The 26,523-nt window shown below is 46.7% G+C and overlaps 1 protein-coding gene and 1 pseudogene across 20 annotated transcripts in view; one reads left to right on the plus strand and one right to left on the minus strand.

Annotated features, from left to right (window-relative positions):
- The window catches only part of PHACTR1 (phosphatase and actin regulator 1), a 581,745-nt gene that overhangs the window by 92,429 nt on the left and 462,793 nt on the right, over nucleotides 1-26,523 (minus strand). For all 20 annotated transcript variants that reach the window (XM_051855837.3, XM_051855839.3, XM_051855844.3 and 17 more), the window contains one exon: nucleotides 1,671-1,838. In XM_051855837.3, coding sequence (XP_051711797.1) covers nucleotides 1,671-1,838 — 168 coding nt within the window. The remainder of the gene's footprint in view (nucleotides 1-1,670; nucleotides 1,839-26,523) is intronic.
- LOC108177399 (large ribosomal subunit protein uL30 pseudogene) lies at nucleotides 17,827-18,727 on the plus strand (annotated as a pseudogene).

The raw sequence follows: 26,523 nt of genomic DNA on the forward strand, positions 1-26,523 counted from the left end.
AGTAGCACAGATCAAGACTGGGGAGTGCTCTCCAAATGCAACCAGAACCTGTGCTTGGGCTGTGTGCCCTTGGCTGGGCAGGAGGAGAGTCTGGCAGCCAACAAGTGGAGAGTGTCAGTTTTCCCCGCAGAGTCTCGTTCCGTCCCTGCTCTCAGGTCTGGGACACCAGGCACTATGGCCAGCCCAGAGCTGACACTCGACAGGCTGCACCCTCAGGCGTTGGGTGGCTGCTGCCCAGGTTCTGGAGCAGTCAGTGTTGAGCAGCTGCCGTCAAGCCGGGGCTCCGGGGCTTTGGCAATACCATCATGCCGCCACCAGCTCTTAGGCACTTGGACACAGCAAACGATGCTTCAAGTCAGTGCTCTTTATCTGCCCCCTTTGCTCTCCACTGCTGGCCAGCAGAATGCTTTTCACATTTCAACTCTCACCCTCCGCACACCTCCTTGCTGCACACTGGACCCCAGCTCTTCCTTCTCCACCTGGGGAACCCCAATCAGCTCTAGCTGTGAGCTGTCCGAGGTGCTGGCCCACCTCTTTTTAGCTTAGGTGATGAGAGGCTGAAAGCATGACCTCTCCTGGGTGATGGATTGCACTAAAACAGTCAGATCCACTTGATTCCAGTGTCACAAGGAAGGCTGGATTTTCCAGACAGAATCTTCACTTTCCCTGAAACCTCTCTTAGAGCGGGGATGTTCCTTGCTTTGGTATCCTCCCGCCTGCTACCAGCCTACAGAAGGCAGCTCCTGTGGCCCTCTCGCCTCCTCCCTGGTCTGGGTACTGGTGTTCTGGGCAGCATCAAAGCCTGGCAAAGAGTCTTTACGAGCTCCAACTTCTCTCCCATCTCAAGAGCCACGACATACTTATGGAGCAGTGACTCACCAGGTCCCCAAGTGACACATAGGATTCACTCTGCAAACACCATCTGTCTCTTCCTCCCATGCAAGTGCCAGTGTGCATGGGCTTTGCAGGTGGTGGAGAGAAAGGACACAGCCATTCTACTCATACACCAGATGTTCATTCAAGATGTCCCTTCCCGACTTGTTTCCAACAAGAGCTACAGCTCCTCTGCAGCTGTTGGGAGGAACCCACCTTCGGGCTAATTAGGTCCACTCTGCAAACCCTTGGAGATGAATACTGGCCACTCAAGACACCAGTGAACTAAAGAGGGAAATGATGGTCAAATGCTATTACCTATTGGTAGGATCTAATTTAACCCATACATTGATACAAGTGCCAGGGAAATCATTTAACTGGATCTAGGAAATGGATATAACCACTAACAAGAACACAGAGACTAGGATTAAAATGCACATCCAAGGAATCATATAGGTACCAAATAGAAATGTAGGATTCTTTAGTTTTATCTCAACAGAGAGGAGTGTTAGAAAACAAAATAATGGCATTTGGATCATCATAAAAACAAGCTGAATCTTCTTTATAGAGATTAAGATTATGAAAAGTATTTTAAAATCTAGAAGACATGAAAATGTTCTCTATTTTTTTTAAAAAAATACTCAATACACATGAAAAAGTATGATGACATCAGCTTCATCCAAATTTCCACACTGTTGGGATCAGGGTGATCAAAATGGAATCCCAAGTCCAGCCAGGGCAAAGGTCCCCAGGGCCGCATTCTAGGGGCCTGCCTTTCAACTCTGCCAAGGGCATACCTGGCCCATCCATGATGTCTGAAGCTTGGAGCACCTCGTATGAGCAGGGATCCCTGGGCATGGGGACTGGCTCCATCTCGGACAGGGCGGGCAGAGACAGCTGGCTGGAGCTCAGGGACTGTCCGTTTTCCAGGGAGTCGTCTTCATTTGATATGGAGAGCTCCCCATCTGTGAGAGAGAGAGGAGAGGGGGAGAGTTAGACAGTATCACATCCGCCTTCTGGGAGAGGCTGGCACGCACAGCCTGCTAGTGGAGTCAAGGTGCATTTGAACAACTCTGATCAAGGTCAGGACCTAAAGCCAACATCTGTTCTTCTGCACTGAAGACATTTATTTTTATCTTTCGAGAGATTCGCCTAATCATCAGGGCGACACTTCGTAGGATTTGTAGCCACTGGCCTGTGTTCTTGCCACCTTCCTAACCACTCTCTATCACATACTCTATGTACTTTTCTAAAAAAAGTAAAAGTGAATGAAGATGAATTTTTCCTTGTCACTTTTAAAACCTTGGAAAGACTCAGCAAGTGTCAGACATTGGGCAGCCAGGATTGGGAATTCTAAGGTCCTGGAGTCAAATCCAGCCTGCCCTGTTTGTAGCCACCCTTGTCCTGTTTCTCTAGGTGGACAAACCTGTGGCAGGGCTCCCATTTCCACCGCTGCAGTCCACAGATGCTGGGTTAGTGCCCCATCCTCCTAGGGCCGGCCACCCACAATGCCCTGTGGGTGCACACACTTTGATCTTGTTTGAAACTCAACAACGCCAGGCCAGGCCGATTAACACCGCAGTGGAGGATCAAAGCCACCTGTAGGGTGGCCGTTTGTCAAATCCAAATCCTCCTCCTGTGATTTCATCCCAGCCCAGGGGAGTCTTAGATAACTCGACATTAAAGTCAAATTAATTTTTAAAGAGGACTTAAAGCTCTTCCAGTGAGATGAATAAACACCCACATGAAAGGCTAAGTGACGGCGACTCAGAAATACAAAACCCAGCAAAGCAATTACCTGATGAAAACAGGAAGAAAGATGGCTTACTTGTGGAAAGCTGTGAGGTGACGCTGAGGTTAATCTTGGCTAAATAGCTCCTTCCCTTTTGCTAGGCTCCTCCCAGAGCGCTGGTTTGTTGGTTTTATACCTCTGTGATGCAATGGAAGCATAAGATGCCTCTACTACTCTGGATCCCCAACCCACAACAAAACATCTGTTCAACAGCGCGACCTACAAACCAAGTCTTTAAGCAGCAGACGAAGCTCCTGGCTCCTGGCTTCCAACTGGGCCAAGCTTGGCTGTTGTGGCCATTTCAGGAGTGAACCAGGGGATGGGGGGTCTCTCTCTTGCTCTCTCTGGCTCTGCCTTTCTTTTTTAAAAATATTTATTTATTTGAAAGTCACAGTTACACAGAGAGGGGGACACACACACACACACAGAGAGAGAGAGAGAGAGAGAGGGAGAGAGAGAGAGAGATCGTCCTCCCACTGGTTCACTCCCCAAATGGCTGCAATGGCCAGGGCTGGGCCAGGCTGAAATCAGGAACTTAGAACTCCATCCGGGTCTCTCAGGTGGCTGCAGGGGCCCCAGCACCTGGAACACCCTCTGTCCCTCTCCCTGGTGCATTAGCAGAGAGCTGCATCCTAAGTGGACCAACCAGGACTTGATCTGGCACCCATATGGGATGCTGGTGCTATAGGTGTCACCTTACCTCACTTAACAGCATAATGTCAGCCCCTCTGCCTTTCAAATGAATAAAATAAATATTTAAAAGAAAAAAAAAAGGGAGCTGGTGCTGTGGCAAAGTAGCTTAGGCATCTGCTTGGTGTGCTGGCATTCCATACGGGTGCCGGTTTGAGTCCCGGCTGCTCCGCTTCAGATCCAGCTCCCTGCTGATGGCCTGGGAAAGAAGTAGAAGTTGATCCAAGTGCTGGAGCCTCTGTACCCGCATGGAAGACCTGGAGGAAGCTCCTGGCTCCTGGCTCTGCACTGGCTCAGTTCTAGCTGTTGTGGCCATTTGGAGAGTGAAACCAGTGGACGGAAGACCTCTCTCTATGTCTCTCCTTCTCTCTCTCTCTCTCTAACTATGCCTCTCAAGTTAATAAAATAAATCTTTTTAAAAAAGAATAGCTAGTCTCCAGTCACAGAAATTAAGGCTAAAAACCCAAAAATCAAAAAAAGAAAACCCTCTGAAGCAGACACCGTCAAGCACTGGCGTGTTGAGGACCCGGCTGGTTTTCCCCTCTACCATGCCCCAAATGGAAGCAGAAGCTATTCTAACTGGGGTTAAAAACAGGAAGGCTCCTCATTCATAAGAAGACAAGTGCAGCACGCATTGACACCAGGGCAGTGGAAGTGGCGCTGCTGACCCTTCTGGAGGGCAAAGGCTGCAGAGGGCTTATGCGTTGCCACCCCACAGTGGCCTCCGACCTCTTCCAGGACTTTTACTTAGCATGTTCAAACCAACACAATCAGGAGGTTGTTCTGTTTAAAGTTCCCAGTCGGTGGGCCAGCGATGCAGCTGCTATTCACGTTAACCCCTCTCTAGGAAACCACTTTGTTCATGAGGTCGCAAGAATTGTCAAAGTGCTGGACGAGACAAGCAGAGGTGAGAGTGTCTCAGTGCTATGGCCAAGGGCTGCTGCTTTGGGGCCAGGGCGCAACTGAGTGACAGCCATCTGTTCCAGCCGTTCCCAGGGCCACAGAAGCAGCACTGAGTAACCAACCAGGTGTACTTGCCACTGTGGTTCTTCAGACTATGAGTCTGGGGTTCATCAAGGTGGCTGGGCTGGAGCGAGAGGCTTTGCTAGGCACAGAAAAGTGATCCCCTGCACTCCTTTGGGGATATGTTCACTCTGAACAAACTGAGCTCCCAGTGGATTAAAAGAACCCCAGGAGGGGAGATCATCTTGGGAATTTCATTGTCCTAATGGCTAAATATGTAGGTCCAAAGGAAGAAAAAAAAAAAAGTGGGAGAAGAACTAAGACACCATGAGATCAGCATCCTAATAGTTTCTTCTTTCTGTACCTGTATGTCATGGCTGTAATCCCCCATGTACTAGACTTTGTGGCTTGCATTTTTCTTACAAGCATTGTAATTTGCATACTCATCATCTTAATGATTATACTGGGTGAATATACAACTGTTTTTTTAGCTTCTCCTAATGGCTGGTCACAAATGGATTTCTGATGCTTTACAGTATTTCGAAAAAAAACTGCTGTGAGGGCCATCTTTCTATGGTCATCTTTTTCTGCAATTAAAATTCCCCTTTTCAGGATACATATCAATAAATGAAATTCATGTGTATTAATATTTGAATGCCTAGTGAAAAATAAATGGATCTTACAAAATTATTTTTCCAAAGGGTTTTCCAATTTACACAGCAGTGATACACAGACCACACATGCCTTAGCTCTGGGCAATTTCTCCAACATTACCATAGATGGATCTATCTATTTATCTATTTACCTATCATTTTCATGTCTATATGCATGGTCTTCTATCTACACGGACATGCATTTGAGGGTGTTTCAAAAACTTCAGAGAAAATTGAATTAAAACTTCAGTTTAGTTGGTGCAAAAATTTGGAATTTATGCATACAAGCAGCCTTCAAAGAATTCACAGAAAACGCATACTGTGAAAACACTATGCTTGGATTTCAAAATATTTTGCACCAAAATAAACATATCCTTTAAAATTATTTATTTATTTTATTTGAAAGAAAGAGAGACAGAGAGACTCTCATGTAAGGGTTCACACTCCCAAATGCTTGCAACATCCAGGGGTGGGCCAGGCACAATCAGGAGCTGAAAATTGTACCCAGGTCTCCCTCGTGGGTGGCACGGACCCAACTACTTGAGCCATCACTTGCTGCCTCCTAGGGTCTGCACTAACAGGGAGCAAGAATTGAGAATGGAGCTGGAACCCGCACCCAGAACTTCCATTTGGTATGCAGATATCTCAACCAATGTCTTACTGCTAGGCCAAACACTCAATCCAAACTTATCTTTTAATTCCATTTTCCATGAACTTTTTGAAGTGCCCTTGTACATGTATATACATATTTATCAGAAATAAGTGAAAAAATATTTAACAGATATAATGAATTAATTATTAATATAATTTATAGCCAAGATGGATAGCAACAGAAGTGAAAATTATTTGGTTTGGATATTCATATAATATGGAAATAGAAGGATGCTGCCACTCTTAAGTGGATTTAAAATTTTTTATTATGACATTTTCAAATACATGACAAAAGTAGAAGCATTTATATAATGGGCCTCATGTACACATTTATCAGACTAAGGAATTAGATGGGGGTTCTTAATGCTTAGTAATTCCAAATTTGATTAATTTGAAGATGATTTACTTTCTCCAATTTGAAATTTGCATTAGAAAAATAGTCCCCCTCCACGCTCCCCTCTACCCCCAGGTAATTCAACCCTCCAGATTAAGGTGAGACTTAGGGATTACTTGGACTTTCCTTTATCCAGGTCATCACCATGTAGTTATCATGGCAAGATAGAGTTTTCAGGGTATTGCAAATCTTTTTTTTTTTTTTTTTTTTTGACAGGCAGAGTGGACAGTGAGAGAGAGAGAGACAGAGAGAAAGGTCTTCCTGTTCCGTTGGTTCACCCCACAATGGTTACTGTGGCTGGTGCACTGCACTGATCCGATGGCAGGAGCCAGGTGCTTCTCCTGGTCTCCCATGGGGTGCAGGGCCCAAGCACTTGGGCCATCCTCCACTGCACTCCCTGGCCACAGCAGAGAGCTGGACTAGAAGAGGAGTGACCGGGACAGAATCCAGCGCCCTGACCGGGACTAGAACCTGGTGTGCCGGCGCCGCAGGTGGAGGATTAGCCTAGTGAGCCTCTGCCCCGGCCTGCAAATCACTTTGATACATTGTATCACCCTCTAATATCATCTGTGAGAACAGTTTGTCCAAGTGGCACACAATGTGGGTGGGTGTTTGGAGCCGTGTTAAGGCACCACTTGGAATGCCGCATCCCAAATCACAGGGCCTGGGTTTCAGTCCGGGCTCTGCTTCCGATTCCAGCTTCCTGCTCATGCGCACCCTGGGAGGCAGCAGGTCAACTACTTGGTCTCCTGTCACCCACCTGGGAGACCTGGATAGGGCTCCTGGCTCCTGCCTTCAGCTGGCCCAGCCCTGGCTAAGGCAGACATTTGGGGAGTGCACCAGTGGATGGAAGATTTTTCTCTGCCCTTCTGCCTCCTCCCCTCATCCTCTGATTTTCAAATAATAAAAAAAGGCACATAATGACCTCCGGTTTTAAGATGCTTCCTACTAAAATGAGTAAAGTATAACAGTTGGAAGGGAGAAGGCAGAAATGAAAGATGGGTAGAGGCAGCGGCTCTCAAACGTTAGGGAGTTTCACAACCCCCTGGAGGGTTGTTGAAATATAGATTGAGGGCTCCACTCCTCGAGTGTCTGACCCAGAAGGCTGGGAGTGGGATCCCAGAGCACACATGGACATTGTATCAGCCTCCTTCTCCTCTTCTCATTAAGCATAAGAAATGAAGTTAGTGGAGTCAGATTAATACCAAATCAAAGTGATCGAGTGGAAAGATGAGAGTTGATGAACTGACTGTGCTGACAAACACCTGCTGAGAGCCTGCAATCACACACCAGCAGCCAGCGACCCCCAAGACGCCCTTGACCTCCTGAGGAAGGTTTGATGTCAACTCCTTCTGTTCTATGTAGAAACTATTGCACTGTTGGCTGCCTCGAAGGGCCTGGACTTAACCCCATCCCACCCTGCCTCTCCTTCCATACCAGTCTAGTATCAAATGCTAAGAAGAAAACAGACATTCCTTGTGGGGAGGAGAGGGACAGCCTGTCATGCAGAAATGCAGGAGAGAGCAAAGTTCGCTTGACCCAGCAAGTGAAACCCTGAGAAGTGGGTGAAGAAAAGAAAGGGTGAAGGAAGACAGAGCTGTGTGCGCAGAATGGATGGAGACTGGGTACAAGGGGCTCTTCTGTGGTGCTTTATCAATATCCTGAAAGTACGACTGATTCAGAGGCTTGGCTGAAAAATAAATTTAATTAAAGAGAGAAAAATTTTAAAAATACATACCACATGAAAAATTCTATAATGGCATTATAAAGATTTTTTTAAGGGCTTAAACTTTTTTTCTGGTATCTCAATTTTATTTCATTCACCTATGTTTCTATTTTTGTGACAATATCACGCTACCTGAATTATTCCAACTTTTGAAAATGTTGCCTTTTTCATTTTCCCTGTTCTTTCTTTGATGTGTACCTTGTCATACAAAGCTAGGTTTCCTTGACTGTACTTTTGGGATTTTTGTTCACATTGCCCAGGTGTGCTGCTTTTAGGGTTCACCTACCTTCTGTGATATTATTTTAAACATCTAGCATTTTTTGTCTTTTTGAATACTCATGCCAATGTTTAAATGCCAAAAATATTAAACCTATTTTTGTTTAGTTTAGGAATTACATCCACCTTGACTGAATATCACCTTCATCATAACTGTTTTCAAATACTTTTTTTCTAAATTAGTTGCTGTTCTGTTGCTGTTGTTGGTTTGTTTTAGGGATACTCCCTGGCTTTAGGGTGATCAACACCAACTTCTGACCCATTACATGTTCTTGAAGCTCAAGGTTAGCTGAAGTTGTTATTTATAGATGAATGTCACTGTGGAGAGTGGGCAATGGAACTCTTGGAGACCGAGGACTTGGTAGTGAAGCACAGCTTAGACACGATCCAAGTGGTGGGGCCTATGGACACAGCTTAGACACGATCCAAGTGGTGGGGCCTATGGACCAGCACCTGTGTCCTGCAGCTGGCGGAATCTGGGGGAAGACTTCAGTGTCAGTGGCTAAAGAGGGCTTGGGACTTCCAGAGGAAGAGAAAAAGAAACAGGAAAAGACAAAAACAAAGTTTGAACACCTCTGTGAAATCCTAAACTGGAGAGCAGAGTTGAAAAGGAAGGCCGGCTGCTCCACTTCCGATCCAGCTCTCTGCTGTGGCCTGGGAACACAGCAGAAGATGGCCCAAGTGCTTGGGCCCCTGCACCCACACGGGAGATCCTGGCTCCTGGCTTTGGATCAGCGTAGCTCTGGCCATTGCGACCACTTGGGGAGTGAACCAGCAGATGGAAGATTCTCTCTCTCTCTCTCTCTCTCTCTCTCTCTCCCCCTCTCCCAGCCTGCAACTCTGCCTCCTGAATTAATAAATAAATCTTAAAAAAAAGTTGAAAAGGAAGTTTTGTCCAATGGATTGGTGACACTTCCATGCTGTATTGTCACAAGCACATATGGCTCTGCATAGCTGACACAGATAGGGTCACATAAGCTCAGGCCCTGGGAGACAACTCAGCTGTGGGTTGCACGCAGCAAGGAAAGCCTGGGAGATAAACCCTGACCATCCCACTATCGAGACCTTAAGGCAGAAGGCAGAGATTGATAAGATCGACAAGTCTGTGAAGGCTTGGGTTACCCTGCTCCCTCAGCTGCGTTCCTTGACTCTGGCTTCAGTCTGCAAGACCCCGACACTTGCTAACAGGATCTCCAGGATGCTCCAACCTGGCCCGGCTACCGATGAAGGGGACTCAGCCGCTGACGACACTAACACTGCTGTACTGAAGAAACACCTGCCCTGGAACACAATGACAAGTCACGCCTGGAAGACATCGACCAAGCTGTGCCCGGCGGGTCCTTCCACATGCATCCAGTACTTTACCTTCATCCCTCGGATCAGATGTTTTCAGGGATTTTTCCTTTATTTTTTCTAATATTTAACATTTATTTTCCTAACATTTAATCAAATCCATATGGCATGACAATAACTACTTTAGGGGCCGAGACGGTTTCCTTCTACTTCTAAGGGGCACTGTGATATACCAGGCACAAGCAGGGCTGGTAATGCTTTTGAAGTTTCCTCCTGGCTTACAGCAGATCAAGGGAACCTTCGTTGTAGGATGTGTGTAACCCAGTGCTAACTTTGTGGTCTGAAGCGTACAGCCATCAAGCTGGATTCTTGAATAGACCAGCACTTTTGTCACTGGAGTGTTCTGAGCTATACCTTGGTGTTTAAAGGAAATGGACTTGTTAAAACAGCTTGAGCTTCAGCTCATAGGATCTCCTTCTCCAACTTCCTCCTGTAGCTCCTGATCCTGCCCTTCTCATGCTCTGGAAATTGGTTAAACTGAAACAACTTGATGGCAGGAACTCCCCCACGAGGCTTGTTTTCCAAAGAAAAATATGTTTAGGGGAATAAAATTATGAACCTACCTAGGTGTGTTGCAAACCTGCTCAAAAAAAGTCAGTCAGTGAGGTTTGTGAATGGACAAACTTGCTTTAAAGCAGTGGAGGATGGCCCAAGTGCTTGGGCCCCTGCACCCAAGTGGGAGACCCGGACCAAGCTTGTGGCTCCTGGCTCCTGGTTTCAGATTGGCACAGCTCCAGCCATCACGGCCATTTGGGGAATGAACCAGCGGATGGAAGACCTCTTTCTCCCTCTCTTTCTGCCTCTGCTTCTGTAACTCTGCCTTTCAAATAAATAAATAAATATTTTAAAATGTGTTAAAAACATTTAATTTTTAAAAAGATTTATTTTGTTTATTGGAAAGGAAGAGTTACAAAGAGAGATACAGATAGAAAGAGGTCTACCATCCACTGGTTCACTCCCCGGATGGCCGCAATTGCCAGAGCTGTGCAGATCCGAAGCCAGGAGCCAGGGGCTTCTTCCAGGTCTCCCACACGGGTACGAGGGCCCAAGGACTTGGGCCATCTTCTGCTGCTTTCCCAGGCCATAGCAGGGAGCTGGATTGGAAGAAGAACAGCAAGGACTAGAACTGGTGCTCAGATGGGATGGTGGTGTCACGCGTGGCAGCCTCACCTGCTGTGCCACACCGCTTGCCCCATCGATTCTGAGAAACAAAAATGCTGGAATAAAGTTAAGCTAACCACTGAATCTGATTTTCTAAGACATGAGTTATGGTTTCTATAAAAACCTATGTTTAAAAATGTATTTCTAGTAGCATAATAGATTCTTATTTAACAGATAACTGAATATAAATATGAAAAATTGCTTTATTTACATTTATATATTGAGCCATTACTGCAATATATTTCATATAGATGAAAAAATTCAAAACAAAACCCCAAAACCAGAATAAATAAAAGTAGAAAAAAAAGAAACAAACAGTATAAATATTCATATATATTTTTCTGGTTGCACACAAAGGAAGCCAGATGGGTAGTCTTGAGTTACTCATAAAACTTTCTGATTTTCAATTGAAATGCCATGCACAAAATAGAAGAAAACAGAGCAGTATAAAGGGAAAACATGAGCTAAACATAGTTACTAAAAGAACAAACTATCCTAAGGATAGAGCGTAATTATTCATGTAAATAAACATCAAGTCCAAGTTGCTACTTGTAAAATGCATGACCTTGGTGGGAATTAGAGAAATGCAAATGAAATGACCATGTGGGTGAGGCTGAGACATGAAAATAGGTTTGAAACAACGTCAAGTTCAACAGCATTAATGGAGAATCATGTGCACACTTGGTTATAACAACAAAATGAAACATGCATGCGCGTTGGCAAAGTTTTAAAGTACACTTTGTATGATCAAAGTAGGGCTTAATGATCATTTACATTTTTTCTTCTAAAAATGCTGACACGTATATCACTCTTCAAAAATTTTATGGGAAAATGGAATTTAAAGATACATTTATTTTGGTGCTAAAATGTATAAAGTCTATGCATAAGTTTTTCATAACATGCATCTCCCATGAACTTTTTGAAGTTCGCTTGTATTTTTTTTAAAGATTATTTATCTATTTGAAGGGCAGAGGTATAAAGAGAAAGAGAAAGACAGCCATACACACACACACACACACACACAATGCTCTTTCTTTTTTTTTTCACAGGCAGAGTTAGACAGTGAGAGAGAGAGAGAGAGAGAGAGAGAGACAGGGTGAAGAGAATGACCTTTCATTCACTGCTTTACTCCCCAAATGGCTGCAACAGGCGGAGCTGGGCTGATCTGAAGCCCGGAGCCAGGAGCTTCATCTGGGTCTTCCACATGGGCACAGGGGCCCAAGGACTTGGGCCGTCTTCCACTGCTTTCCCAGGTGCATTAGCAGGGAGCTGGATCAGAAGTGGAGCAGCTGGGACTCCAACTGGTACCCATAAGGGATGCTGGAGCCGCAGGAGGCGGTTTTACCCGCTAAGCCACAGCACTGGCCCCAAATCCCTTATATTTAAAAAAAATACAAAAGCATTGCATGCTTCTTCACTAAATTAAATGAAAAAAATACTAGCATTTTCCTTACTTCCCTGGTTTTGGGAGGAAGGATTCTCCCTAGGTTTCTTCCCTATCTCCATGGTTACTCACTGCTGGGACAGGAACAGGCCACTGAGGAAGACTGGAGCTTCCATCCGTTCTTTCCTTCTGGCCCTGGATCAAAACTGATTCAGTACTCAGGCTTCCTCACACTCATCTGAAATCCAGGCTCAGGGGGAGGAGCACGAATAGATTATCATTCTGGGACCAGTGTGTGGCAGAGCAGGTTAAGCCGCTCTCTGCGACGCCAGCATCCTATAGCTGAGCACTGTTCAAGTCCCGGCTGCTCTGCTTCTGATCCAGCTGCCTGCTAATGTGCCCGGGAAAGCAGCAGAGGATAGCCCACATGGGACCCCCGTTACCCATGGGGGAGACCCAGAGGGAGTTCTGGGTTCCTGGTTTTGGCCTGGCCCAGCACTAGCCATTGTGGCCATTTGGAGAATGAATCAGCAGCTGGAGGCTCTCTCTCTCTCACTCAACCTCTCCCTCTCTCTGTCACTTTGCCTTTCAAATGAATAAACCAATGAATGAATGAATGAATGAATGAATGAAAGAAAGAAAGAGAAAGAAAGAAAGGAAGGAAGGAAGGAAGGAAGGAAGGAAGGAGAGAAAGAGAGAAATAGGGAGAGAAAGAGAAAGAGAGAGAGAAAGAGAGAGAGAGAAAGAGAGAGAGAGAGAGAGAGAGAAAGAGAGAGAGAGAGAAAGAGAAAGAGAGAGAGAAAGAGAGAGAGAAAGAGAGAGAGAGAGAGAGAAAGAGAGAGAGAGAGAGAGAGAAAGAGAGAGAGAAAGAGAGAGAGAGAAAGAGAGAGAGAGAGAAAGAGAGAGAGAGAAAGAGAGAGAGAGAGAAAGAGAGAGAGAGAGAAAGAGAAAGAGAGAGAAAGAGAGAGAGAGAGAAAGAAAGAATAAATTATCAGGCCCACCACTGACCTGCAAGCCAGCCTCTACCAGTAGCACAATGAAATGCTACCTTGATCATTGTTTATCTCATTTCCCAAATGGCCCAGAAACCCAGACACAGAAGAAGAGCGCTAAGAGTGAGCCTTCAAATCCTTAGCAATTTGGGGACTCGAGGAAAGAGAACGCATTTTCCATCTCAGGTAAAAAGAAACTGAGATGACAGAAAGGATGGTGGCATGAATTATGCTGCCCTGGGAAGCCTGCATCCCAGCCAACAGAGGCGCGCTGGTGAGCACCCTTAACTTATTCTCAGGAGAGATGGGGGAAGCGAGAGCAGCGGGTACAGTGGAAAGGGGCTTGGGCTTGGTGTGTGGGGAGAGCTGTGTTGTCATTCCTGCTGTCCCCAGCTTGCGACAGGCCACTTAACTGTGGGGAAGCTCAGTGTCTGTCCCCTGAAAACCAAAGGACTGCATCAGATGATGCCCGAGTCCCTTCCAAGAAAGGGATGGGTTTCCGGATTCTTGCTGGCAAAATGAAGTTTCATATTTTTATTTGAACAGACTGGTAAGTAAAGTTTTAGTACAGATCTAGGGGTCTGTGCTCTATATAAAAAGCCTTGGTATGTAGCGGGAAGGCAGGGAGGGAGAGAACATTTCTGGAGCATCTTTGGCTTCCAGCACTATGCTGGACATTTTATACATAAGTAACAACAACCCCTGAAGTGGTATCTGGGGAATGCATCAGGCTCTTCATTTTACTTACCTACCTAGGAGGACACTTCAAAAAGCTGATGGCAAACAGAACTAAAAGACATGTTTATTTTGGTACCAAAAAAAAAAAAAAAAAACTGAGTTCATGCATACTAGGGGTCTTCAAAAATTTCATGGAAAATGTACAATATGAAGAACACTATGCATGGACTTCAAAGGTTTTTTTTTTTTTTTTGGTATGAAAATAAACCCATCTTTGTCCATTTTCCACAACCTTTTTGAAGCACCCTTGAATCTGTACAATGAAGCTGCCACCAAAATTGTGCAGAGAAAGCTGAACCCTACCTAGCTAAGTCACTTGTGTGAAGTCACACGGATGGTAGGTGCTGAGTTAGCATGTGGTGTGTGTGTGAGCTCATTTCCAATGACGTTTTGAAATGCTAATCCCTAAAGGATGGCGAAAGAACAATATAGCAATCGTTTATAAACAACACACATAGCTATCATGGTTAAACCTCGAATTCTGCTCATTCTGAGAGCAGACAGGAATGAACATCATAAAATCAGGGTTCCATTTATGCATCCACTGTAAAGAGAAACTTGGGTAAGTGAAGCGTCAGGTGACAATTTCCACTGGAAACACTAGGAGGAGCTAGCTAAAGTGCGCCTTGGTGGGTAATGCACATGTGTAGAATTTACACAGGCGGACTTGTGAAAACCCAAACACGTTCTCATTCCTGTTCATCCCCAGCTGCCACAGCAGAGAAGCGAAGGCACCGGTGTTGGTGTTCTCCTTGGGAAGCCTAACGTGAGCAATGAACTGCCAATGGGGCTTTTCCCTCTGAGACAGGAGCTGTGGTTCCCTTGTTCTGGTTCAGCCTCCACACCTGCTCTTTGATCTTTGCCTGTCTTAGGCAGCGTCTGACAAGGCTTTGCAGAATGCTTTCTGCAGAAGCGTTATGTGGGTGGTCCTGGTCCTAATCTCAGTAAGTCGGGAAACAGAGAAGACTGAGCCTAATGTCTTCTATTTTTTTTTTTTTTATATTGACAAACTTTTCCACTAGTACAGGAAAAAAAAATCACCTTTAGGGAAACACAACAGGGGGCAAGAGCTGAGGCTCAGCAGGTGAAGCCATTGCTTGTAATGCAGGCATCCCACACAGGACACTGGCTCAAGACACATTGCTCTGGTTCAGATCCAGCTCTCTGCTAATGCACCCGGGAAGGAAGTGGATGACAGCCCAAGGACTCTGGCCCCTACCACCCACCGCCTCTGTAGGAGAACCAGGATGGAGTTCCTGGCTCCTGCCTTTGGCCTGGTCCAGACCTGGCTGTTGGAGCCTTTCGGGAAGTAAAATAGCAGACAGAAGATTTTTCATCTCTCTGTTTCTCAATTAGATAAATAAGTCTTAAAAATGACAAAGGAGTCGTGGCTGTTATTTTTCAACCTTCAAGAGTGTCATTGAAGCAATCAGGCACAGAGCTCAGAAAAAGCTCCTGTTAATTCCAATAACCTCTTTTTTTTTTTTTTTTTTTGACAGGCAGAGTGGACAGTGAGAGAGAGATACAGAGAGAAAGGCCTTCCTTTTCCGTTGGTTCACCCCCCAGTGGCCGCTGCGGCTGGAGCACTGCGGCCGGCACACAGCGCTGATCTGAAGCCAGGAGCCAGGTGCTTCTCCTGTCTCCCATGCGGATGCAGGGCCCAAGCACTTGGGCTATCCTCCACTGCACTCCCTGGCCACAGCAGAGAGCTGGCCTGGAAGAGGGGCAACCGGGACAGAATCCGGCGCCCCAACCAGGACTACAACCCAGGGCGCTGGCAGGTGGAGGATTAGCCTAGTGAGCCACAGTGCTAGCCCAATAACCTCTTTTTTTTTTTTTTTGACAGGCAGAGTGGACAGTGAGAGAGAGACAGAGAGAAAGGTCAGTGAGAGAGAGAGAGAGAGAAAGGTCTTCCTTTGCCATTGGTTCACCCTCCAATGGCCGCCGCGGCCGGCGTGCTGTGGCCGGCGCACTGCGCTGATCCAATGGCAGGAGCCAGGTACTTCTCCTGGTCTCTCATGCGGGTGCAGGGCCCAAGCACTTGGGCCATCCTCCACTGCACTCCCGGGCCACAGCAGAGAGCTGGCCTGGAAGAGGGGCAACCGGGACAGAATCCGGCACCCCGACCGGGACTAGAACCTGGTGTGCCAGTGCCGCAAGGCAGAGGATTAGCTTAATGAGCTGCGGCGCTGGCCCCAATAACCTCTTAAAATCACCACAATCCAAGCTACTCTCTGCTCCCACCGTGAAGTGATGTGTGGAGCCATTGTTAACTGAGGACTAATTTATCTAAGGATATCACTGATGGATTAAAAGCTTTCAATTTTAGCAACGGGAAGTGGCTCCTTAGCCTTTGTCACCTGCAGTGGGGAAATTTTTCATCCATTTGCATGAGTTTAGGGAGTTGATGTGATTATACTAAATGGTGCTACACATACCACTTGCTAGAAGTTTAAACACACATAGAGCACAGAAAGCAATCTACACCTAATAAACATGACCTAATTACTAGTAAGTGCTATTATCATTTGAGTGAGCATTTAAAAAGACTTGAAAGTCTTATCTGAAAAACAAACAAAATAACAAAACTTGCAGTTGGCTCTTGTACATTTTTTTGTCGCAACAAGAAGTCATTGTGTGTGTGTGTGTGTGTGTGTGTAAAAGTCTCTGTGCCTTAATCACCAGGATTTTAAGGCAGACTCGGAAGGATTCCTTAGGAGCAGGGAACTCATATTTTCATAATCCATGTCAGAGAAGTTTCCAGTTTCTCATTTATCTCCGTCAGCAGCCAGAAGTCATTGGGTCACTCTGATTGGCATAAGTATAAGGGACACTTTTGCAAGAGCCCTGAGACTCCTTTCTGCCTGGTGCAGGCGTTTTTGTGACTCAGAATCTTTTTTTTTTTTTTTTTTTTTTTTTTTGACAGGCAGAGTGGACAGTGAGAGAGAGAGACAAAGAGAAAGGTCTTCCTTTTCCATTGGTTCACCCCTCAATGGCTGCTGTGGCCGGCACACCATGCTGATCCGAAGGCAGGAGCCAGGTGCTTCTCCTGGTCTCCCATGGGGTGCAGGGCCCAAGCACTTGGGCCATCCTCCACTGCCTTCCTGGGCCACAGCAGAGAGCTGGACAGATCCAGTGCCCCGACGGGGACTAGAACCTGGGGTGCTGATGCCGCAGGTGGAGGATTAGCCTAGTGAGCCGCGTCGCCGGCCAGAATCCTTTTGAGCCAACTGCCTTGAGAATCTGCACACAGTGCATTTCAATCCCAGAATCTAAGATCCCATGATACTCTCTTCCAGGTCTTCATACATGAAATGGAACGGCATGTGTTTTTGTGTTCAAAGAATCACTTTGATTTTCATTGTTGCTATTGTATCCCACTTTAACAGTCCTTTCCCTCTTGTTCTGAGGCATTTACCTAAAGCAGTAAACGTGTAAGGGCCGTGCTGTGAACTTCCCTCAACACGGGCGCCCTCAGGAGCACTGGCGCAGCTTGGAAGCGGGCAAATGGTGATGACGTCATTTGAACGTCACCCAGGAAGCGTGGCCGGCCCTGGACAATGCTCAGAGGACCCTGTACAGGGATGTATGCTGGAGACCTACAGTAGCCTGCTGTCCTTGGATTGTGTGTCACCAAATCTGAGGTCACCTTCAACTTGGAGCAAGGAACACAGCCTGGGATGGTAGAAGACACTAAATCAAATCTCTCCAGTGGTCAAGAAAATGAATGACCTGAATGGGGCCACCCAGGAAAGTCAAGGTAGAAATCTGAGGAATCCCCATGGGGTCCTCAACTCCAATTCCAAAATGAGCAACTAACTCCTGCTGTCAGAGGTGTAAGGCTACAAAGCTCCATGTGTTTCTGAGACCAAAGAAAAGGAATGCATCTCCCATGTTGGTGCCATTTGAAGACCTGGCTGTGGATTTCACCCAGCAGGAATGGAACGACCTAATCAATGGTCAGAAGATGCTCTACAGGGGTGTGGTGCTGGAGACCTACAGCCACCTGCTGTCCTTGGCTTTGGGCAGGTGCAGTCAGAAGCTGTGAAAGCTAATTTACATCTTATGCGGCGGTGACATGACACAACAACCAATCAGTATATTAGCCCATTTTTCACTGCTTTAAAGTACTGGAGAGGAGCTTTTTGAAAAGGCAATGTTCTCTTTGCTGGCTGGAACCATGCAGGGTGACAAAAAGAAAAAGAAGGTTCCTGCTGTGGCAGAAACTCTCAAGAAAAAGTGGAGGCATTTTGCAGACCGGAAGATCAAGTACCTGAGAAAGAAATGTGCCCAAAGGATGTTTTGAAAGGCAAGGCAGAAGCTCACCTATGAAAAACCTAAGCGCTATTGCAAGGAATACAGGCAGATGTACGGACCTGAAATTCGGATGGCAAGAACGGCTGGCAAACTCTGTGCACCTGCAGAACCCCAGCAGGCATTTGGCATCGGGATCAGAGGCATCAGTGGAGTGAGCCCCGAAGTCCAAGAAATGTCATAGCTCCTCTGCCTTCACCGGGTCTTCCACGGCACCTTTGTTAAGCTCGACACGGCTTCAATTAGCATGCTGAGTATTGTGGAACCATAGATTGCATGGAGGACCCAAACCTAAGGTCAGTTAATGAACTAATATGCAAGTGTGGCTATGGCAAAATCAATTAGAAGTGAATTGCCTTTGACAGATAACACTCTGACTGCCCATTCTCTTGGTAAATAGAATATCATTGGCATGGAGGATGTGGTTCATGACATCGATACTCTTGGAAAACACTTCAAGGAAGCAGACAACTTCCTGGGGCTCTTTGAGTTATCTTCTCATCGAGGTGGGATGAAGAAAAAGACCACCCATTTTGTAGAGGGTGGCGATGCTGGCGACATGGAACACCAGATGAACAGACTTACTAGAAGGGTGAACTGAGATGTTATGATATTGTTGTAATCTGGTCAGACAATAAATAGCAACTACACTCAAACTGAAACACACTGTTGTCCTGGGGACTTTTGTTAGCCTGTTTCCACCCTCCTTTACCTGTTGTGGCAAATCTTGGTGTGATAGAATGAAACCAAACCAACAGCCTTCTCATGCAAAAGCAGGGGCCAGTTTGCATTGTGTGAAAAACATTTCGTGATGTGTAAGTTTTTCTTTATGAAAAAAACCTTAATTTTTCACCTTTGAATTGTGCTATGAGTCCAGAGAAAGCCTGTCCTACAAGCATTTGTGCCTAATTTGTGGGGAAGGTAATAAAAGTTACATTTACCGAAAAAACTTGGCTGCTGAAATCCCATGTCTCAGGCTTCGTAAATAACTGCCTAGGTGTGTTGTTTTCCTTCTCCATTCTATTCTTGTTCCTGTCTGGCATCTTTTGCCCATGTTTAGGTGAGTTATTAGCAATTCCATGACATATTGTGAACGTTAGGATGAAGAATCCCGTTTATGTCCGCAGGCACAAGTTATCCGGGAGCACCTTAGGCACTCATAGTGCAGTTACTGAGCAAAACCTTAAACTGGAAAGGTGGTATTTTATCAGTAACATTCATGGATGGTACGTGTGTGTCACCTCACCTGGCCTAGTGACCTGGAAATTTTGAAGTGCAGAGTGTAACACGCGGTACACATAATCAAAGAACTTTTGTGGTTCTTCATTGATTACGTCGTGGCTGGAAAGCAACGTGAAGAGTGAAAATGGCCAGACATAGTTAGGAAGGTCTTTATATTCTTTATTTCTGGCCTTTGAAGCTATTTGCTCGGTTAGTGAGTTTTTCCAGAGCCATTGAATTCTGTGAAGTCACTTTACACGCTTATCAGTGTCCCAGGCTTTGTCAGAAATTGATGGACTCAGTGCACTGTTGGGTCAATGTAAATAAATAGCATATGAATCTCTTAAAAAAAAAAAGTGGCCCTGACTTTTGATCACAAACCCAAAAAAGGCATTGAGTAGGGCAGCTTATTTCAAGGGCGCGTCCCTGTAGCTATTTCTTGCTGGATTTATCGGCACACTACATACCGCTTTGATTGCCTCTCTGGGTCAGTGTTACCTGGCCCACCAGAGCCTGCGGGGGGCTTGAGCACTTCAGGGAGTCAAATCGGGGTTCCTTCCGAGAGGTGCTGCTTCCACGGGTTCTGGGTACAGGTCTGTCTCCTGAGCAATGCTGGCATCAAGTGCCTGCCTTCTTACCTTGTCTATGCTGATAGCCTTATGGTCCGAGCCAATACGACTGTTTCCAAACGAAAACTGGCTCCAGGGTTTGGAGCTGAGAGAGGAGAGACCATCTCGCTCCTCCTGGGCATTTTGATATTAAAGTTGCAACTAGGGCAATGACTGAACATAACATGCAGAGACTGTGTGGTTCCTCTCCTACGAAATCTGAGACGCTGAATCTCACAGGATCACCCATAATTGTGCCAGGGGCCTCTTACTGCTAATACGTAGCCTGGCTGAGGCTAGAACCCAAGATTAAAAACAATCTTACATGGCTAGTCAGGGGAGGAAAGTGATAGAGACACCTCTGTGACTCAGGCTGAGCTCTCAAAGATGGCCCCTAACAGCCACATGCGGTGGTTATTCAAATCAGCTGGTTCACTCCCCAAGTGGCCACAAATGGCCAGGGCTATGTAAGGCTAAAGTCAGGAACCTGGAGCCCCATCCAGGTCTCCTAAGTGGGTGGCAGGGGCCCAAGTACTTGGGCCATTTCCCATTGCTTTCCCAGGCACATGAGCAGGGAGCTGGATCAAAAAAGGAGCAGCCGAGACTCGAACCTGCACTTTGATATGAGGTGACAGCGTCAAAGGTGGTGGCTTGACCCACTGCAACATGAGGCCTGCCCCAGGGAAGAGCCACATTTTAAGTGCTCCAAAACCACTCATGGCTGGCGGCCACTTTATTGGCCACCACAGATGAGAGACCATTTCCATTGTTGCTGACATTTCTACCGGACACCACTGCTCAAGGTCCAAGGTCTATCCAATGCACATGCCAAAGTCTATCCAATTCTGGAAGCGAGAGGTTAGAACGATGCTGCTAAACCACTCCACAGCACAATGAGTGGCAGCTCGGTGGACCGCAGGGCCATGTGTCCCGAGGACGGGGACGCGTTCTGGGACGGGCGTCATAAAGCAATTTCACCACTGCACAAACATCACAGGGCGTTCATATCAAGATGGCTCTGATGTCGCCAGGTGACTTCATCATGGGGAATCACCCCTGTTTACGTGGTCTGCCGCCGACTGTGGTGCACAGCTGTTCTAGAATACTCCAATTAAAAGATACGTTTATTTTGGTGGAAAAAAATGGAAATCCATGCCTATGAGGAGTCTTCGAAAAAGTTCATGAAAAATGTGTTTCATGAAAAAACACGTGATTTTCTTTTTGTGCCAAAGTAAATTCTTCTTTTAATTCCATTTTCCATGGACTTTGGAAGTCTCCTTGGATTTCCATTAGAAAATCTGTAACGCAAGGGAGGCCGGGGTGCTGGCAGGGAGGACGTGGCTCCAGGCACACATGGCCAGCGGGAGCCCAGAGCACAGTTGCACAGAGCCACCCAGGTGGCCACGGCCCTCAGAGAGGTCTGATGGTGACCTGCAGCTCCTGATGGGTGGCATCATAGGGGGAGGAAGAGCTGGGAGGGGCAGCGGCGTGGACAGAGAGCGAAGAGCAGGACAGGGCAGGTGGCTGATAGGCGCCACAGCTAAGACCTCCTGAGGGTTGTTCTGGGCAGCCGATGGTCTAAGCGTCCTAGCTGTGTTAGGTCCTCGCTATCCCAGCAGTCCAGGGAGAGGACAAGGACGGTCCAAACAGAGGCGAGGAGCTCGCCATTCCGTGGGCAATCCCTGAGATGCACGAAGGCCCACCTGGCCAGACTGCCTTCAGCCCTCGCTAGAGCAAGACAGGAGGAGAGGGAAGCCTGGCTGTGGGGGCCGGAGCCGGCTGCGATTCTGGGGTCGTACTCCATTGGAAAGCAGGGTCCAGAGAGAAGAAGAGAGGCCCTGTACCTTCTATGGATGAAAAATGAGAGCGAGGACTGGCACCCCAGACTTGGGACTTCTGTAGAACACTGCTGTTTTATTGATACTGTGTGTGGAAGTTCAGGCTGAATGCCCCACTGTCTAACTCTATGTACAAGTCCAAGGCAACAGTACAAAATCAGCAAGTTTCTCTGAGTCACAGCCAGTTTTCCTTTAGCAGCTACTGGCCTTGCAAGGTTTGCCTGGCCTTTGCATTCCAAACATTGGTGCAGGCCAGTGGTCGTGAAGGCAGGAACATGGGAGGACTGGGGGCTCATGGGTGGACAGCAATAACCACAGACCCGAGGCACCGTGCCCTGCCCTGGGTTCACAGGAAGGCAGTTGGAAAGGGCAGCATCATGGTGAGTCTTCCAAAGAGAACTGGTAGGCAGTAGCTCCAGAGAGTTGACTGCACTTGCAATATTTAGAGTCACAGAAGTATCTGTCACATTCAAGGGGAAAATACCTAGTGGTTATCTTGAAACATTCTCATCAATAAGACTTGAGGCTAATTCTGAAGGTTTCTTTGCTCTTAGAAAGAGACACCAAGAAGATATTTTTCTCCCTCATTCCCCTGGATGCTGTGGTGTGCGCAGCCACCTTGTCACCAAGAGGAGTTGAACCTAAGGATGGCATCCCATAGCCATGTTAGATGGCAGGAAAATTAATGAGTCCTGGAGATGCTCTACCACTGCACTTTATTCTACGGGAGTCACCCACTCATCAATCCACTCACTCAGGCAGTAAGCAGCAGAGGAACATGAACAAATTTCTAGGTACGGATCAAGGTCCTTAGGACTCTCTAGGGCACAAACACACAAAGATCATTGGCCTTATGGACTTTCACATTTGATTGTTTCAGCCTCTGGAAGTTTTCTGTTATTTGCAACCAGAGCACCTTAACTCCCATCCTGCTGACTGTATACAGGCTTCACAGGTCACTACAGAGCCCTTAATTAAATAACACAAAAGCAATTAAAAGCATACTTCCTGGGGTCGGAGCTGTGGCGTAGCGGGTAAAGCAGCTGCCTGCAGTGCTGGCATCCCATATGGGAGCTGGTTCAAGTCCTGGTTGATCTATTTCCAATACAACTCTCTGTTGTGGCCTGGGAAAGCAGTAGAAGATGGCCTAAGTGCTTGGACCCCTGCACCCACGTGGGAGACCTGGAAGAAGCTCCTGGCTCCTAGTTTTGGGTTGGCTCAGCTCTGACAGTTGTGGTCATTTGGGGACTGAACCAGCAGATGGAAGACCTCTTTTTCTCTTGCTTTGCCTCTGCCTCTCTGTAACTCTGCCTTTCAAATAAATAATCTTTAAGAAAAAATACATACTTCCTTTTTTTTAAATCTTTCTGTCATCACTTATCTTATCTGATATATTTGTACTGAACGCCGGGGACCATTCCTCATCACTGCGTCATGGTCTCTTGCCTTGATTTCCATGGTGCTATACATTTTGGGTTAATGCCTATTTCTTTGGCTATTTCTCAGTTTTTGAAGGCCTTCTCACTCCAATTTTTTTTTGAAGTCTCTGACATTAAAAGTTGTGGTTCCATCGGGTCTCCTTTTAAGGCCACTTGTTTTCCTGCTGTACATCCTCTGGGAAACACCATCCACTTACACAACCTCACAATCACATGTACACCGACGCTTCCAACAATCTCCAGCCCAGATGCCCCTCCCTCTGCATCTATGGCAGGCCGTTCTGACACATGGATGTTTCCCAAGCAATGGGACCACTTGCCACAATGTTCTGTGTCCTGAATTTGCTCCTCTTGGGTGCCCAGCTCAGCATATGGCTCCCATACAGCTCCACTCCGTCACCTGTGCCCGGATCCCAAGCATCAGCCCTGCATATCTATGCCTTTCCTCCACCCCCTCCATCTAACTGGCACAGGACCCTTTGGACTTCATCCCTGTCACTGTCCGGTCAGTCCCCTGCCTCCATCTCCACCACCCACCCCTAATTCCCTCGTTCCCACTGTCTACTGCCCTACCCTGTGAGTCTCAGCACCGGTCAGCTAACTGGTCTCCCTGACTCACCATGTCTTGACCTCTTTCCTAGTTATCATCCCCTGCAGGCAGAGAGAGATGAGGCTAAACATCTGACTGTGTAGTAAACCCTCCCAAGCTCCTCACTGCGTTTGAGATGCATAAACAACAAAGACAGTTTTGCAGCCTGCGTGATCTGCCCTGATGCTCTAACCACACAGACACACTGGACACTCACTGTTCTCCTATTCCTAACGTGCTGCTCCCCCACCCACCCGCCTTCTCTGGGATAATTCTTACACATCTCTGGGTTTCCTCTAAGATACCACTCCTTCCAAGATGCCCTCCTAGGTCTCCAGGCCTGGTGGCTGACACAGGAAACCCTACTCTCCCCTTCACTCTAAACCAGGATGATACTCTGCTAGGCAGGGATGCCTGGCTTGTCCTCCTTACATTCCTGGTGCCTGCGATGTAACAGGTGCTTAGGAAACACAGAGAGAATGAATACATTTCTTGGGGCAATGCTGACTCATTGCTATAATAATAATTTCATTCATTCTTTTTGCATGGGATGATGATTTTCAGAGAGAACACTGCAGCTTAAAGAGACTTTTTAATCGCAATTTTGCTCTGCCCTGGGTTTTCTTTTTCTTTTTTCGGTTTATAAAACCACTTTCCATCTGTCTCAGTTTGACACCTTTATACTGTTTGAGTCGATTTTGTTGAAAAAAAAAAAAAAACCACCTCAATGAACCATCTAGATAAGTCCATTATACAAAGTGCCTAAGTGCTATGCAAATTATGTTACTGCTGCTAAGGAAGCACTCTGCAAACCCCAGCTTGCAGAAGATGCCATTTCCAGGTGGGGCATCAGAGAAGGCTAAAAATGGGACAAAATACAGTATACCTGGGAAGGGCTGGGAAAAGCATTTCCCATGCACTTCAAGACTTTGCAAATCTGTGTACCTGGGATACCAGACAAGAGGATCCAGAAGGCAAGGCTGCATTTGCCTCCTCTAATATAGAGAACTTTTTACTTGTATTTTAAGATGATGACCTTTGAATTGAAATATCAGGCCTTTTGCTGTTGCATGCCAGAGGAGAGACAAGGCCAAGTGTGTGTGAAAAGACTTGTCCATGTCAGAAGGCTCCTGTTTGTGTTTATAATGATATATAGCACCTTCCCAAATCTGGCTCTAACTGGATTGAGGAAGAAAACACACCTCGGCGCACTTCATTATCTGCTGGGAAATGTTATTTGTGATTCCCAGCATGCACCAGAGAGCACGGCAGCCACCACATCCCATCAGTTCTGTTCTTTCCTGGCCACAGACACGCCCCCCCCCCCGACCCCCTTTCTCCTCCTGTGGGATCCTCTCCACCTCTGGAGCTAGGAGGAGACTAGTGGAAACTTCTAGCTGAGCTGAGCCAGCCTCAGCCATACCCCTGCAGGCTGCCAGAGGCAGGGAGAGGAAGTGTCTGTGTGCAGGGACCTGGCTGTGTCACTGGACTGGACGGTGGAGAGCTGGCCTTCCCTGCCCCTCTCCTCCCAAGGCAGCCCAGTGTTGAAAATCACACACAATCCCCAGGGTCACCCCCACAACCCTACAACCACAGCACACCGGTTATCTGCCCTGACTATTCACAATAATCACTAACAGCAATGTCCTTAAGAAATTCTGATTACGCTTTCCTGTGTTCCTGTGAATTCCAAGTGAAGTTCAGATGGTCTTGGTAGGAGTTTTAAGAATCCACACTCAGGGCCTGTGTGTGACACAGTGGGCAAACTACCGACATCCCAGTGGGTGCCACATGACATCCCAGCTGCTCCACTTCTGATCCAGCCCCCTGCTAATGTGCCTAGGAAAGCATGGAAGATGGTCCAAGTGCTTGGGTCCCTGCCACTCATATGGGAGAGCTGGATGAAGCTCCTGGCTCCTGGCTTTGGCCGTTGTGGCCATCTGGGGAGCAAACTGGAGGATGGAAGATCTTTCTCTGTCCCTCTCTCTCTCTCACTGTAACTGATTTTCAAATAAAATAAAACAAATCTTAAAAAAAAAAGACTCCACACTCACTGGCTGTGACTTACGGGGCTCAGTCAGCATTCTGGGCTTCATGCTTCCCTTCTGCACTGGAAAACAAAGAGCAGCTCTGCTAGGTGATTCCTCGAGATCCTTGCTAAGTTAGAAAACTTGGAGACTTCCAAATTGTTTGCACCATTTTCCACGGACTTCGTGAAGTACCCTGTATTGTCCTTGGTACATCGTCCCCCACAACATGTAAAGCTGCTCTCCGAAAGTGCAACCTTTGGGCATCCACGTATTTAAACACATACATATCCCACTATTGCCTATTTAAATGCCAGCGATAAAGCTTTATGGCTCAAAAAAAGTGAATAAAAATCATCCTTTAGCATTCTGGATTTGTCCAATACAAGTGAATACACCAAGTCCTGTGAGCATGCAGATAGAGCCTCATGTTTGCACCTGCTGCTCTTTCAATAAGCATTTACTGAGCACCAACAATGAAGTCCCAAGTGCTGTTGTAGGACTTGAGCCACATCAGTGAGCAAAGTGGGCAAAACCGCTGCCATACCTGGTGGCGCTTTACTTCCAGTGAGAAGAGAGAAACACTGAAGGAAGCAGATTAACATATCAATAAGTAACTGATAAGCACGCTGGAAGATGGTAGTCGAACAGGGTAAGGAATGAAGCACTAAGAGGTGAAGAGACTGGCGTTGTGGCGCAGCGGGTTAAGTGCCCCCTACAACGCCAGCATCCTACATGCGTGCTGCTTTGTGTCCTGGCTGCTCCATTACTTTTTTTTTTTTTTTTTTTTTTTTTTTTAGCAAAGTGATAAGGCTTTATTGGGGACAGGGCATCTGTCAGA

The sequence above is a fragment of the Oryctolagus cuniculus genome, chromosome 5, assembly GCF_051225735.1.
Source record: "Oryctolagus cuniculus isolate XC-2025 breed Fujian yellow rabbit chromosome 5, ASM5122573v1, whole genome shotgun sequence".
Taxonomy (NCBI): Eukaryota; Metazoa; Chordata; class Mammalia; order Lagomorpha; family Leporidae; genus Oryctolagus; species Oryctolagus cuniculus.